The sequence below is a fragment of the Bubalus kerabau genome, chromosome 16 (genome assembly GCF_029407905.1).
Source record: "Bubalus kerabau isolate K-KA32 ecotype Philippines breed swamp buffalo chromosome 16, PCC_UOA_SB_1v2, whole genome shotgun sequence".
NCBI lineage: Eukaryota > Metazoa > Chordata > Mammalia > Artiodactyla > Bovidae > Bubalus > Bubalus kerabau.
This window is the reverse complement of record NC_073639.1, coordinates 61705810-61720018: the sequence shown is the minus strand read 5'-3', so window position 1 is coordinate 61720018 and position 14209 is coordinate 61705810. Positions and strand designations below refer to the sequence as shown.

The 14209-nt window shown below is 48.1% G+C and overlaps 1 protein-coding gene across 1 annotated transcript in view; it reads right to left on the bottom strand.

Annotated features, from left to right (window-relative positions):
- KSR2 (kinase suppressor of ras 2) overlaps positions 1 to 14209 on the bottom strand; it is a 427585-nt gene that overhangs the window by 60787 nt on the left and 352589 nt on the right. Inside the window, exons 10-12 of the mRNA XM_055550184.1 lie at positions 10526 to 10694; positions 1992 to 2033; positions 1257 to 1329 (exon numbers count right to left, since the gene is read on the bottom strand). Coding sequence (XP_055406159.1) covers positions 1257 to 1329; positions 1992 to 2033; positions 10526 to 10694 — 284 coding nt within the window. The remainder of the gene's footprint in view (positions 1 to 1256; positions 1330 to 1991; positions 2034 to 10525; positions 10695 to 14209) is intronic.

The following is a 14209-nucleotide window of genomic DNA, read 5'->3' as shown; positions in this document are numbered from 1 at the left end:
TGTCAGCACAACATCCCCCGGCAAACTGCTGCTCCTTTGATCTCAGAGATGTACCATTTGGGTCTTTAACAAAGTGGGTAACATGGGTCAGAAAGGATGGAGCAGCTGCGCGAGCGAGAAGAAAAACCAGGTAGGCAAAAATGTGAGTTTGAAAAGATGTCAAACCAAAGTTGGGTCCTTAGCATGCCCTAGACTTGGGTCACAACCAAAGAAGTTATGGAAAGTGATTTCACTTTGGCTGCATGGGCAATAGAGTGCCTAGAAAGAGGGCTTGTATCCTAAGGATGCTGAAGACATCACACACAAAGATGTTCACTGCAGAACTGTTTATAACAGTGAAATATGGGAAGATGTAAGATCTGGCAGTAGAGAAACGGTTAAGGAAATCATTCCACATCAGTATGGTATTTTAAAATCAATGCGTATGAAGAGTCTGGAATAGTATGAAAAATATGATGTTATAGCATTAAGGGATAAACAGAGCAGGATGGAAATTGCACACAGTTTAGATCACAAATATGTAAAATATGAATAGAGCATACTTCTAAGAGTGGTGCAATTGTAAATTCTTCTTCTTCTTTTTTTATAGAATAGTTTAAATTTCACAAAATAAGCTTGTTTTATTTTTGAATTGTGAGAAACCAGGGATCGGCAAACTTGCTGGGCCAGATAGTCAATATTTTAGAGTCTGCTGGCCACACAGCGGTCTCTGTTGGAACGACTCATCTCTGTTGTTATAGTCCGAATGCTGCCGTAGGTAGCGTGTTGAGAATAAATGGGCATGGCTGTGTTCCAATACAACTTTATTTACAAAAACATGGGTCTGTCTGATTGGCTGTAAGTTACTGATCTCTAGTATAAACCTAAATTTTCCTCTTTAAACAGGGGATAATGATGTAGAATAACTGCCCTTCCTTGAGGTTTAGCTATTGCCTGGGGGAAGTTGTCTTTCTGATCACAGGAGGGTCTGGGGATCTGAAGGAAATGGTCTGGCCCCTGGAAGTCACACTTGATTGGCAAGACCAGAGACACACGGCAGAAGTGACTCGTGGGGACTAGCCCTGTCCCTCTCGGCCTGGGCTGTCATATTCTCTCCTCTCTTTGCCCAAGTTATTCCCTTGTCTCTATGGCCCCCTCAGGCTTCCCCCTCAACCCTTCCTCCCACGCCATCAATTCCAGGAAGAGGAAGAAAGAAGACAGGGATCCTGAGCAAACTGAAAGGCCAGGGCAGGGGGAGAGGTCTCTGTCCCACTTACATTGGATTTGAGGTCACTGGGTGCAGGATGACCTGGGGCGCCCGCGTCGGCGTCTCCAGCACCGGCACCACATCTGAGAGCCAAAGATTGGACAGTCAGAAACCAGACAAGGGGTCCATGAGCTCCCTCAAAAGCCTGATTCCTGGGAGATGCCGGCGGCTGGAAACTTTTCATCAGGAGTCCCTGGCTGCCCAATCCCCTCTCTTCTTTCCCTGGCCACTTGAATTTACCTGCTGAGATGCATGAGTAATCAAGATGACATCCTGAACAAAACTCCCCATCGGCACCTATGGGGCTGCCGGAGCCCCCAAGCCTCTGGCCTGAAGCACCCACTGAAGCATCATCTCTGGGTCCTCCTCACTCCTGAGTCCCCTTTGGGATGATGAGGCCTCTTGGTTTCATGTCTCCCATGCCCGATTCCAGCCCCTTTGACCATCTCTCCCCCACCATGGGGTTCTGGACCCCTCCCCACCCTTGTCCATCCTTGCACTGCAGACCACCCACTCAGGCCTTTCCATTTGTGCTTTGGGACCTCACTGGTGCCACTGAGTCCTTGGACTCCCCATCCTTTTTACCCTCCGCCTCCACAGCCAGTCGCTAGCCTGTGGTCTGGGTGGTTCCACCTGATCCTCTTTGGGCTCGTCCACCCCGGCAACACTCGCCTCTGTCCCCTCACAGCAGCTGCCACGCCTCAGTGGGCTTGCTTGGAAGAAACTGAGCTCACAGGAAACTCACCTGGGAAGATGAACTGCTGCCTGTATTTGTAGTAGTGGGACGCTTGCAAAAGAAAGAAAATACCACAGTGAGTGCCGCCCCGGAGCTGGCCCTTCAGGTAACAAATGGGGCTCCTGTAGCCACCCTGTGGTCCTCTGCCCACCCCTGACAGTTTCCAGACTTCTGCAGACACCCCGAATTCTAAGGGACTGAGAACATGTGTAAAGAATCCAGAAACATTCAAGCCAACCCTCCCATTGAAACTCCCTAAAGACAGAGGACCCCACCTTGGAGAGCCATCCTGAGCACAATCTCATCTTTGTTAAACGCATAAAGACACACACGTAGAGAGAAAAAGCCTCTAAACCCACAATCTAACACATTAATTTTCTCCCTTCTGGCAGAGTGATTATAGTGGCTTAAGAAAATCCTTTATGACCACAATAACGTATCACCTCACAGTTAGGATGCCTATTATCAAAAAAGACAAGAAAATGACAAATATTGGTAAAGATGTAAAGGAAAGGAAACCCTTGTGCACCCTTGGTGGGAATGTAAATTGGTGCAGCCACTGTGGAAAACAGTAGGCGGCTCCTAAAAAAGTAAAAATTAGAACTACCAGATGATGCAGCAATTGCACTTCTGGGTATATATCTGAAGGAAAAGAAATCAGCATCCAAAGTTATGGAAATAACCCAAGTGCCCATCGATAGACAAATGGATAAAGAAAACATGTGTACACACACACATACATACACAATTGAATACTATTCAGCCATGATAAAGAATGAAATCTTGCCATTGCTGTTTGTGACAAAACGGATGGACCTCGAGGGTACCATGGTAAGTAAAATAAATCAGACGGAGAAAGATAAACAGTACAATCTCACTTATATGCAGAATCTAAAAAAAAATCAAACTCACAGAAACAGAGATCAGATTTGGGACTGCCAGAAGTTGGGATGGAGCCAGGAGCACTGGATGAAGGTGGTCTATATGTTTCCCACGTTTTTCTAAGTTTCTGCACTGAGCATTGTATTGGTTTTCTTATCGCTGCTGTAACAAATTATCATAAATTAGATGGCTTAACACAAATTTATCCTCTTAGAGTTCTGAAGGTCAGAAGCCTAAAAACAGTCATAGGCGGCTTGTTCCTTCTGGAGGCTCCAAAGGAGAACTTTCTCCTTGCCTTTTCCAGCTGGAGAATCTACCTCCATTTCTTGGCTCACGCCCTCATCACCCCAGTCGCTGCTTCCATCCTGACGTCAACTTCTACTGTCTTTGATCGCCTTGTCTCCCTCTTATAAAAGATCCTCATGACTGTGTTTAGAATCCACCCAGACAATCCAGGGTAATCTTTCCACTTCAAGATCCTTAATTCAATAACAGCTGCAAAGTTCCTTTAGCTGTGTAAAGTAACGTATTCACAGGACCCAGGATCAGACCATTATTCTGCCTAGCAAAGGCACAAATTAATTTCTGTATCTAAAGAAAGATAATATAAAATAAAATTCCTCAGATTCACTGCTGATTTTCCTAGAATTCATTTTACTTTCCATCTGTTTACTGGAGGCCAGTTGTTCTGGACATCCCCAAGGTTTCCAGTGTTATCACTGCTCCAGTGGGGTGGAGAACCTGGATCGGGGGCTAAGAGAGATGTCAGGGGCAGGGGACAGGTCACACAGAGTTTTATACCCTCAAGTAAAGGCAGTGAGCAGGGATGGGATCAGATATGAGTCTGAGCTGGTGGATACACTTCCAGAAACAGTTTTATCCATTCAGGGACAAGCTGGCTCACCAAGAGTCAGTACAGTGGCTCCAAACCTGGAGTCCAGAAGCCGATCCTGTAGGGTTGAATCCGTGTTCCTCCTTTGATTGCCTGTGAAAGTTTGGGCATCTCTCTCCAAGTCTCAGTTTCCAGATATGTGAAATGGGGACCAATAATAATCTCTCCTACATAGGGCTCATCATTACATGAGATGAGAGCTCAGGGATGATGCAGAATCAGGGTTAATGGGAATGCATAAGCTGGTATCTTTCTAAGTTCTCTTAACTAACAGACAGAATGCTTTATAATTCATAGACAGAGTTTCAAACAACTCAGTCATGAGCTGGCCCTGAGGGTGGAACTGGTTTATAAAGCTCACCCCCATCCCAGAATGGACAGCAACTTCTGGTATTCAGGATCCAAGCACCTGGCTTGGAGCCTTGCACCCAGTCAGTGAACTGCTCATGTTTGTTGAATTACTCAAGTCTCTTTTAGCACAGCAATCCCCCAAATATCTTAGCTAGCTGGAACCCAAATGGATGCATTTTTTGATTCTGGAAAACAAAGTACCCAGTTTGGGCAGCAACTCATTCAAGGTTACAGAACACAGCTTTAAAAGAAATCTGACCTCCATGATATCAGGGACCCTTTTCCCATTAGATAACTTAGGTTTTTTTTTTTTTTCATTGCATTTGGACATTTTATTAGTCAACAAGGACTAAAATTTAAAAAGAAAAACTACCTGGGATTCTCAAGAGACTTAGCTTATCTCTTCCCTCCCCAACTGGAACTGGGGATTCAGTGTCTGCAGAAAAGGTTAGCTGGTAGTTAAACTTTCTTTTAAAGAGGCGGGGCTGGTGATGCAGAATGGGTGTCACTCTGAGAAGGGACAGGTGTCCAGCAATGGGACGCCCGGCAAATGCCTCCACACACAGCCTCCGACTCCTGCCAGGACCCCTCCATGGCCTGAGGACAGCTCGTTCCTGATGACTGAAAGGGAGAGAGTCTTGGCCAGAGGAGGAGGGGAAGGGTGCTGTGAGCCCCGCCTGTTCTTGCTGATGACGGACACCAGAGAGAAGCAGGTCAGGGGGCAGCTGATGACTCTGAGTGGCTCCTGGCTGTCTGGTATCAAAGAGGGTTCGGGAACTGAGAGGTTGCAGGTGACCAGAGGTCAGAGAGACAAACAGGCCACTTTGAAGGCTCTTCCACTCTCAAGGCCACATTCCCTCCCTATGGACTCCTCAGAGAGAAGCCTCAGTGGCCTTCTGAAAGAAAGGATCTAGAAGGAAGGTGGAAGGATCAAATCATCCCCTGCCTAAACCATGCAATTCCCTGAAAGGCCCCACCAGGCCTCAGCCCTACAGCCCTGAGCCTTGCCTGGCCTTGGTTATGGGCACTCTGAGCCATCAGTCACATGTTTCCAGCTCTTTCTGGTAACAGAGCCTTTACATGTGCTCCCCTCTGTCTGCCTGAACAACTTCCCTCCTGCCTTAAGCTGCCTCTGACGTTTCAGCCTCTTGACTTTGCTCATAGCACTGTTCTCTCCTCACAGCACTCACCACAATTTATAATCCTATTTTCGTGTGTCTGTTTGCTAGGCTAACACCTGTCTCTTCCACTAAGCTATAAACTCAATGAGGGCAGAGACTGTGACAGGCAGAATAAGGCCCTTCTCCCCCAACTCCGTTCCCAAGACGGCCACATCCTAGTCTTAGGAACCCGGGAATATGTTACCTCACATGACAAAGGGGACTCTGCATATGTTAAGTTGAGGATCCTGAGATGAGGGGATTATTCTGGATTCTCTGGGTGAACCTTGAGTATAATCACAAGGGTCCTTATGAGAGGGAGGCAGGAGGATCCAAGTCAGAGGATCAGAGGAGGAGATGTGATAACGGAAGCGGAGGTTGGACAGATGCAGGGCCATGAGCAAAGGCACGCAGGCGGCCCTTCAGAAGCTAGGGAAAGGCAAGGGAATGGATTCTTTCCTAGAACCTCCTAAAGGAACCAGCTCTGCAGACACCTTGATATTGAGCCCAGTGAAACTGATTTTGGACTTCTGACTCCTTAATTGTAGAATTATAAACTTCGGCTGCTTTGAGCCACTAAGCTCGTGACAATTTGTTACAGCGGCAACAGTCAACTCATACAGGACACATCCGATGTGTGCCTTGCTCCTTACCCAGTGCCTCAAACAGCACCTGGTATATAGCGGATGCTCAATAAACATCCATTGAAGAAATGGATGGGTGGAATGCTGGGCCAGAGACAGTTTAAAGAAAAAGAACCTGCAGTTCTGGGAGGTAAACGAGCTTCGAGTCACGTGTTCACTCATTCATTCACTCAACAAACATTTAATTAGTGCCTGCAGCAGTTGGCACTGGGCTGGGCTTTGGGTGTAGAGGGGTAGGTGAAGCAGCTGAGTTTCCTAGTGTCATGAAGCTGACTTTCTGATGGCTGCTGCTGCTGCTGCTAAGTCGCTTCAGTCGTGTCCGACTCTGTGCGACCCCATAGATGGCAGCCCACCAGGCTCCCCCGTCCCTGGGATTCTCCAGGCAAGAACACTGGAGTGGGTTGCCATTTCTTTCTCCAATGCATGAAAGTGAAAAGTGAAAGTGAAGTCGCTCAGTCGTGTCTGACTCTTAGCGACCCCATGGACTGCAGCCCACCAGGCTCCTCCGTCCATGGGATTTTCCAGGCAAGAGTACTGGAGTGGGGTGCCATCGCCTTCTCCGGGACTTTCTGATGGAGGAGACACTAAACACGGCACCAGGTTACTCCAAAGGAGGAAGGCGTTTGAACACTGTAGTCTGAGGAACCCATACAACAGTCCCTTACAAAGTCCCTTCATGTACCTTCCCATAGCAACTGTCATATAAACGGGCAGGTCAGACCCATTTTACAGATGAGAAACTGAGATCTAAACAGAGTCAGTGCCGTATTCAAGGCCACAGAGGCGGGAGAGGGCAAATCTGGGATCCAAACGAAGCCCTCCACCCTTCACTGTGCCATGTCCAACATGGCACCAGGATTCTGAAGGGAGTGGCAAAGAGCAAGGGGGTCCACCCAACCAGCAGAGCACAATCCCAGATCTGTGAAGGGTGTCCTTCATGGGCCGTGAGGTTAACAGTTAAGCCAAATGCCTGTTAACCACATGGCCTCTTTTTGCAAAGAATGTTCTAGAGTAACCAGTGCCGGGGGCATTGTTATACCTAGGTGTTAGCTTGAATTATCTTCAGAAAACTCAACATCTGGCAGGAAACCAGAGCCAAAGCTCCTTTCCCATCAACAGAGACTCAGTCTGGAGTATGTAACAGGTGACCGGGGCCTTGTGTGAACAGAATAGATGCCTGTCACCCTGGAGGAATTTCGCCAAAACTGCCTAAGGCAGGTGGCAGGGGTGGGGGAAGGTCTGGCTGTCCTAGAGGGTGAAAGTGAAAGTGAAGTCGTGTCCGACTCTTTGTAACCCCGTGGAGTGTAGCCCACCAGGCTCCTCTGTCCATGGGATTCTCCAGGCAAGAATACTGGAGTGGGTTGCCATTTCCTTCTCCAGGGGATCTTCCCAACCCAGGGACTGAACCCAGATCTCCCGCATTGCAGGCAGATGCTTTTACCTCTGAGCCACCAGGGAAGCGTCCTATTTTGTTTTCTATGTCAATACTGCATTTTATTGTTATTATTCAGTTATAAAACAGATGCATGTTTCTTGCTATTATATACACTACAGAAGTGCATAAAATAAAATTCCTCTTCTTAGAAAGAACACCTGCCATGAAGTCCTGCAGACATTTGTCTGCATATACAAATATACACACACACACACACACAGGTATAAATATATACATATAAATACATTAAATCATTTTACAACAAATAGGATGCTATTATACCAGTGCTTTTGCAAATCACGTATTTTCCACTTAAAAGATATTATGGATTTCTTCCCATGTCCAGGATATTTACAAAGAGCTACCCCATTCTTTTCAAGGGCGGCTGAGTATTTGGTTATACAGATATATTACAGTGTATTCAAACACTCCCCTCCTGATGGGCATTTGGGTTGAGTCCAGATTTTTCACTGCTGCCAAAAAAATCGTTATAGATCCCTGTGCAAACACTTCTGTGTATAAATTCTTAGAAGTGATACTGCTGGTCCAGGGAATGTACATTTGAAACACTGACAATGCCAAATTACCTCCCCTAAAAGTTTAATTTAATTCCTACTCCCAATTTCAGGGTATCTGGGGACCTCATCTTTATTTCCACAATTCTGGTTAGGGCATAATACTTAGCAGTGGTAGCCACGGTAACTTGCTAATCCTGTGTTTAATCTAATAGTGATGAAAGCAGTTAGCTTCGGTTAGCTCTCAGATGAGACCGGTGCTCTGCTAAGTTTTGCACATGTATGATAATGTTGAGCCCTTTGAGGGTTCTACAAAGTAGGTACTATTATTATCCCCATTGTACAGATGAGGAAACAGGGGCACAGAGAGGTCAGTAGTTTGCTCAACAGCACATAGATATTAAGTGATGGAGCTGGGATTTGAACCCAAGCAGCCTAGTTCCAGAGCTCACACTGTTTTAACTGCTGTTCTAAAGCGCCTTCACCCAGAGGACCTGTCAGTCCACTCCCCAAAGAGGGTCAGGGCGCTATTGGGACCAGCCATGGAGTAGATGCAGACCCGCTGGCAGGCTAGCATAGTAATTTGGTCAAGACCCCTCCCCAGGGCTCTGACTGATGGGATGAAGGAAACAGGGATCACCCCTGGCAACTCAAGATGCCAGCAGAGTCTCCTAGAGATAAAAGAGTGCTGGTGTTTTGATGCACAGTTCCCCCTTAAGAGGTCCTTTGCCAGCTCCATGTCTGTAAACAAGCAGCAATGGTTACAAGGAAAATAGCCCTGAAGTGAATATCTTGGGTGAGGGGTGGAACAGCTCTAGGAAAGCATCCAGACTCTTCCCTGCTGAGATTGAGGGGTGAGGGGTCAAAGGGGTGAAGTGGGTGTCAAAGGGCTTTTTTCCCATTCGCCTCCTTCCAGAGAAATGGAAATGGCTGGGGGTGCTGGTGGGAACCCTCGGTCTATGGAAACGCTGGGCACTGTTGCCTGGTTGACTCGGAGGCACTTACTGAGATGGTTCCGGGTGATGATTCCCATTATGGTCCTTGTTGGCTGCCAGGTGAGAGGCCCTTACACCACAGGTACGAGGCTGCCTCGGGATTAGACTTAACCAAAAAAATTCCCCATCATGCAAGTCTTTAAGATGCACTCTATCCCCTCGGATGCAGCCCAGATCAAAGCAGTGTGGGCAGGTGACATGAGCAGCTTATGCTCAGCAGGTGGGTGTATCTGGGTGTTGCCCAAACGTGGGGCTGAGTCTTCATTTGTTTCCCAGATATCCTCTCGTGGCTGGGTAGGCTTGGAGGTGTGACCTGTTACTGAGGACCTGGGGTTTTTTCTTTCCCCCTGTGAGGAAGCTCTCTGGCTCAAGAGGAAACCAACCCCTAGACCAGCACTGTCCAGTGGAACTTCCTGCAACGGTGGGAAGTGGTCTACACCTGTGCTGTCCAACATGGTGGCCACCAGCCACAAGTGGCTCCCAAGCACTTGGAATGTGGCAAGCGTGACCAAGGAATTAAAATTTTAATTGCATTTATTTTTAATTCATTTAAATTTAAATAGGCACGTGTGACTAGTCTGTACCATATTGAACAACATAGAGCTAGACTTTGGTCCCAACTCGTCAAACCAGACCTCATCCCGCCAGCCTCCGTCTTGAAGTCAGCTATGGTGCTACAAATATGGCTGAGCTGGAAGTGTCCTTGCGGTCGGAGAACAGGAGGTGGGCTGGGCTGAGCCCTGGAAGGGGTGGGAAGACACTCAGGTCTGTCTCACCTGAGAGCTGAGAAAGATCTCTTTCATGAGTCCAAGAAGCCAGAACACCACATGAGGGCTTCTCCATTGTCTCATAGCCCAGCACACGGTCTCAGGTCAGCGGCGGAGTGGCCTGGAGTTTGTGAGCTGGAAGACCCTTTGGGGTCCTCTTGTCCACTGGCTTCCCTTCAGAGGTGTGAAAACTGAAGCCAGAGGTCACAGGACAGGGACATGAGAGAGCTGGCTATTGACTCCTGGATGCCAGCTCACTCTTTTGGAGCCCTGTCTTGATGTCTGCACAGACTCAGAATGCAGCCCTGCTCAGGCGTGTGGGCCCTGAGATCCTTGGCACAGGATCCCGTTGCCAGTTTCAACTGATTTAGCTCTTCTTTTTTTTTGGCTGCACTAGGTCTGAGTTCTTCTTAGATCTTCACTCTTCACTGGGGCATGCGGGCTCATCAGCTTTCAGTGTGCAAACACTTATTTGCAGCATGTGGAATCCAGTTTCCTTACCAGGGTTTGAACCCCGGCTCCCTGCATTGGGAGTATGGAGTCTTAGCCACCGGCCCACCAGGGATTTTGCACTTAAGGCAATGTCCAGCTCCAGAGCAGATGGCTCCCCCTGTGACTCAGACTTAGGTGGAGACCCCGGGCTGCTGCTTCCCAAAAGACAGAGTCTCTGAGAGTCCCCTTACCTTCTGAGCCTCGGTTTCCTCATCTGTAAAATGGAGCTGATCCTACTTACCTCGTGGCTGCTCTAAAGATCACATAAGGGACTATGCAGCAGTTGCCCTGCATATGGTAAGGCTTAATCCATATGCTGCCAACTCATCACCTTTCATGCGGACTGGCCTGGACACGGCCCTGGCACGAACCCGGCTGCTCACCCATGACCTCCCATGCGCAGAAGGTACCTGGCAGGTTGAAATTCTTCTGCTGCCTTGTACACTGCGGAGAAGGGTGTAGGGGAGAAGGCGGCGTGGCGCTGGGCGGGAGTGGGGGCGCTGGCGAGGAGGGCGTGGAGGATGTCGTGGACGAGGGGTTGCTGCTGGAGTCCGGCTGGTAAGGAACAGGGATGTGGTCCTGAAGAAAGAAAACAGGGCAGGGTGGGGGCAGGGGCAGGCAGAGACACTGCAGCGGTGAGGCTGAGCTGCCTGGGAAGACCACCCCCTCTGCATCCTCAGTGCCTCCTCCATTTTCCTCAACCACCAGACACCCCCCTTCAGAATCCCACCTGCCTCCCCCACCCACACCGGGTTGCATCCAGCTGTGGAAGGCAGTCGCTGGAGTCAAGTTCCTGCCCACTGCCTGGAGCCTGGGCTGGAAGGTTACCACATAATGAAAGCCAGGCAGGCGATAGCCACACTCCTCGGGCCTCTTTGATTTTGGAAAGTCCCATGCCGAGGTGCCCAGAGAGCTCTTCCCATCCTAACGCCTCTCCTCCCGAGTGTTTTATTAAAGAATCAACAGCCTGACAGCTCAGGAGAGAGTGCGAGAGCCAGCCTGCAGCATCTTTGCTCGCATCTCGGTTGGAACCAGCACGGCTTCCTCTGGCCAAGATGAAGACAGAATCCGTGTGCACATCCCCAGAATGGCGCTGGCCAGGGTGGGGCCGGTAGCCATGCAGTGGGCTGAATACTGTCTCCCCTCCAAGACACGTCTACTCAGAACCATAGTATGTGACCTAACTGTGATGGGACCATCCTGGATTTGGGGTGGGGTGGGGTGCATAAAATCCCATGTCAAGTGTCTTTATGAGAAACAGGAAAGGAAAGACACACAGAGGAAATGGTGCTGTGAAGACAGGGGTAGACGGGGACTGATGCTTCTAGAAGCCAAGAAGTGCCAAGGACTGCCGGAGCCACCGAAGGTTAGGAGAGGGGGATGGAATGGATCCTCCCTTGGAGTTTTCCTAAGGAGCCAACCCACTTGATACCTTGACCTCAGGCTCCTGGACTCCAGACTGTGAGAGAGCAAATGGCTTTTGTCTCAGCTACCCAGTTTGCAGTAATTTGTTTCTGCAGCTCCAGAAAAGTAATAAGAGCAGAATTCCGAGTGAAGAAAAGGGAAACACAGCCACCTGTTCCCCATGCATCCTGAACAAAATGCCTAACCTTACCATTCCTCAGTTTTGCCCTCTGTAAAATGGGAATAAATACTAGCAAACCTCAGCATCCCAGGAAAGAGGTTCCTGCCTCTCAAAGTTGGCAGAGCTAAGCATTCTCAGGGGTACCTTAATCTGTTCACTCACAGCACATGGGTAATTTGGTCCCTGAATCACTCAGAGTTCCACCACTCAGCATAGCTCCAGGTACCCAAGGATGGTTTTGTGTGATCTGATTTTGTCAACAGGTGTGTTTACCTGCCAAACTCCAGAGTCAGTATAACAAATACCAATGAGCATAGAAGAGTGGAGGGTGGGGGGTGGGGAACAGACATTCCTCATCTGGAGGCCCAGTGGGTGCTCGACCGGGTTGTGCATGCCCCCTTCCCAGAGGTCATTCCACTCCCATGAGGCCATACTGCCTCCACATCAGTGACTTCCCCACTGCAAGCTTCAGTCTCTCCTTGTCCTTCACGTGGGCTGAGAACACCCACTGTGTGGCTTTGTTGTGAAGTTTAAGGTGATGTATGTACCTAAATCCCTAGCACTGGGAGAAGGCATTTTGTTATCAATAAATGGAAGCAATTATATTTGTGACAGCATTTATTTTTGCAATTAAGCTTTCAATTTGAGATAGCTGCAGATTCGCATGCAGTTTTAAGGGATCCCAGTCAAAGCTGTGCTTTTTCCAGTAGTCATGTACGGATGTGAGAGTTGGACCGTAGAGAAAGCTGAGTGATGAAAAATTGATGCTTTCCAACTGTGGTGCTGGAGAAGACTTGAGTCACTTGGACTGCAAGGAGATCAATCAGTCCTAAAGGAAATCAACCCTGACTATTCATTGGAAGGACTGATGCTGAAGCTCCAATACTTTGGCCACCTGATGCGAAGAGCCAACTCACTGGAAAAGATCCTGATGCTGGGAAAGATTGAGGGCAGGAGGAGAAGGGGGCAACAGAGGATGAGATGGTTGGATGGCATCACCGACTCAATGGACGCGTGTTTGAGCAAATTCCGGGAGGTAGTGAAGGACAGGGAAGCCTGGTGTGCTGCAGTTCACGCGGTTGCAGAGTCAGACGTGACTTAGTGACTGAACAACAACAATGCATTCTTATTTAGTTTTTTTCAATGATAACATCTTGCAAAACTAGGGTACAATAAAATGACAAGCCAGACACTGAATTGATACAGTCGAGATACAGAACATTTCCATTACCAGAAGGATCCCTCATGCTGTCCTGTTCTAACTACACCCATTTCCTTCTCTCTCCTCACAACCCCTCCCTCCCATCTTTTACCCCCGGCACCACTAATCTAGTCTTCATTGCTATGTCATTTCAAGAATGTTCTATAAATTGAACCATACAGTACGTAATCTTTTTGGATTGGCTTTTTTTTCACTCAGAATGGTTCTCTGGAGATTCATTCAAGTTACCGCACGCATCAATGGATTGTTCCTTTTTATTGCTGAGTGATATTTCACGATATGGATGTACCCAGTTTATTTGATCAACCATCTACTGAAGGACAGGTAGGTTGTCACCCTCTGTGGCTCTTGTGGATCAAGCAACTACAAACATGCCCTGGACAAAGTCCTATTCCAGGCAAGGTCATGCTCTAGTTCATTCCAGCCACCTTCCACGCAAGACCACCTTGGAGGTAATTCTGATCTGATTTTAATAGTAAGGTATCAGGAGGCCAGCCTTCTTGCTCCATCCTAATTTGCCTAATGGTAATTACATGTTCCTGGCAATAGACTTGTTAATGTAAGGAAAAATAAGGCAGTGACATGTGGGCTAAGGTTTATGTGGCTGGGCTGTGAAGCTACCACACAGTCAAAGAGGGCACAGGAGGTTTTCAGAGGAAGTCAGTGACCATGTCAGTAGAGGGATAAGGGGAAAGGAAAGTCAGGCATCTCTCCATCCTAGCAAGACTCTCTTCTTTGAACTTCTACTCATAGATGGGCAAAGAAATTTCAATAGATGCTCTACAAAAAAAACATTATCCTTATTTAAAAAGCATAAAGGTTTGTGCTAAAAACAGTGTCCTGCTAGGCATACAGATCATGCTCAAATGACAGAGCACGTTTAAATGAACATGTTGGTTCATGATGCACACATTCAGGCTGGACCTGGGCTCGCATCACTTCCTCTTCTCATTCCCACAACGACTGCCATAGTCACATCAAATGGCCCACAGTTCCCAACACAAACCAGGCTATTTCACATCTCCAAGGCTTGGGAGATGTTATTACTCCTGCTTGGAATGGGCTTCTCTGGTGGCTCAGATGGTAAAGAATCTGTCTGCGATGCAGGAGACCTGGGTTTAATCCCTGAGTCTGGAAGATCTCTTGGAGAAGGGAATGGGTACCCACTCCAGTATTCTTGCCTGGAGAATTCCATGGACAGAAGAGCCTGGTAGGCTACAGTCCATGAGTTGCAAAGAGTTGGACATGACTGAGTGGCTAACACTATCTTCCCAGCCTTGTCCCAGT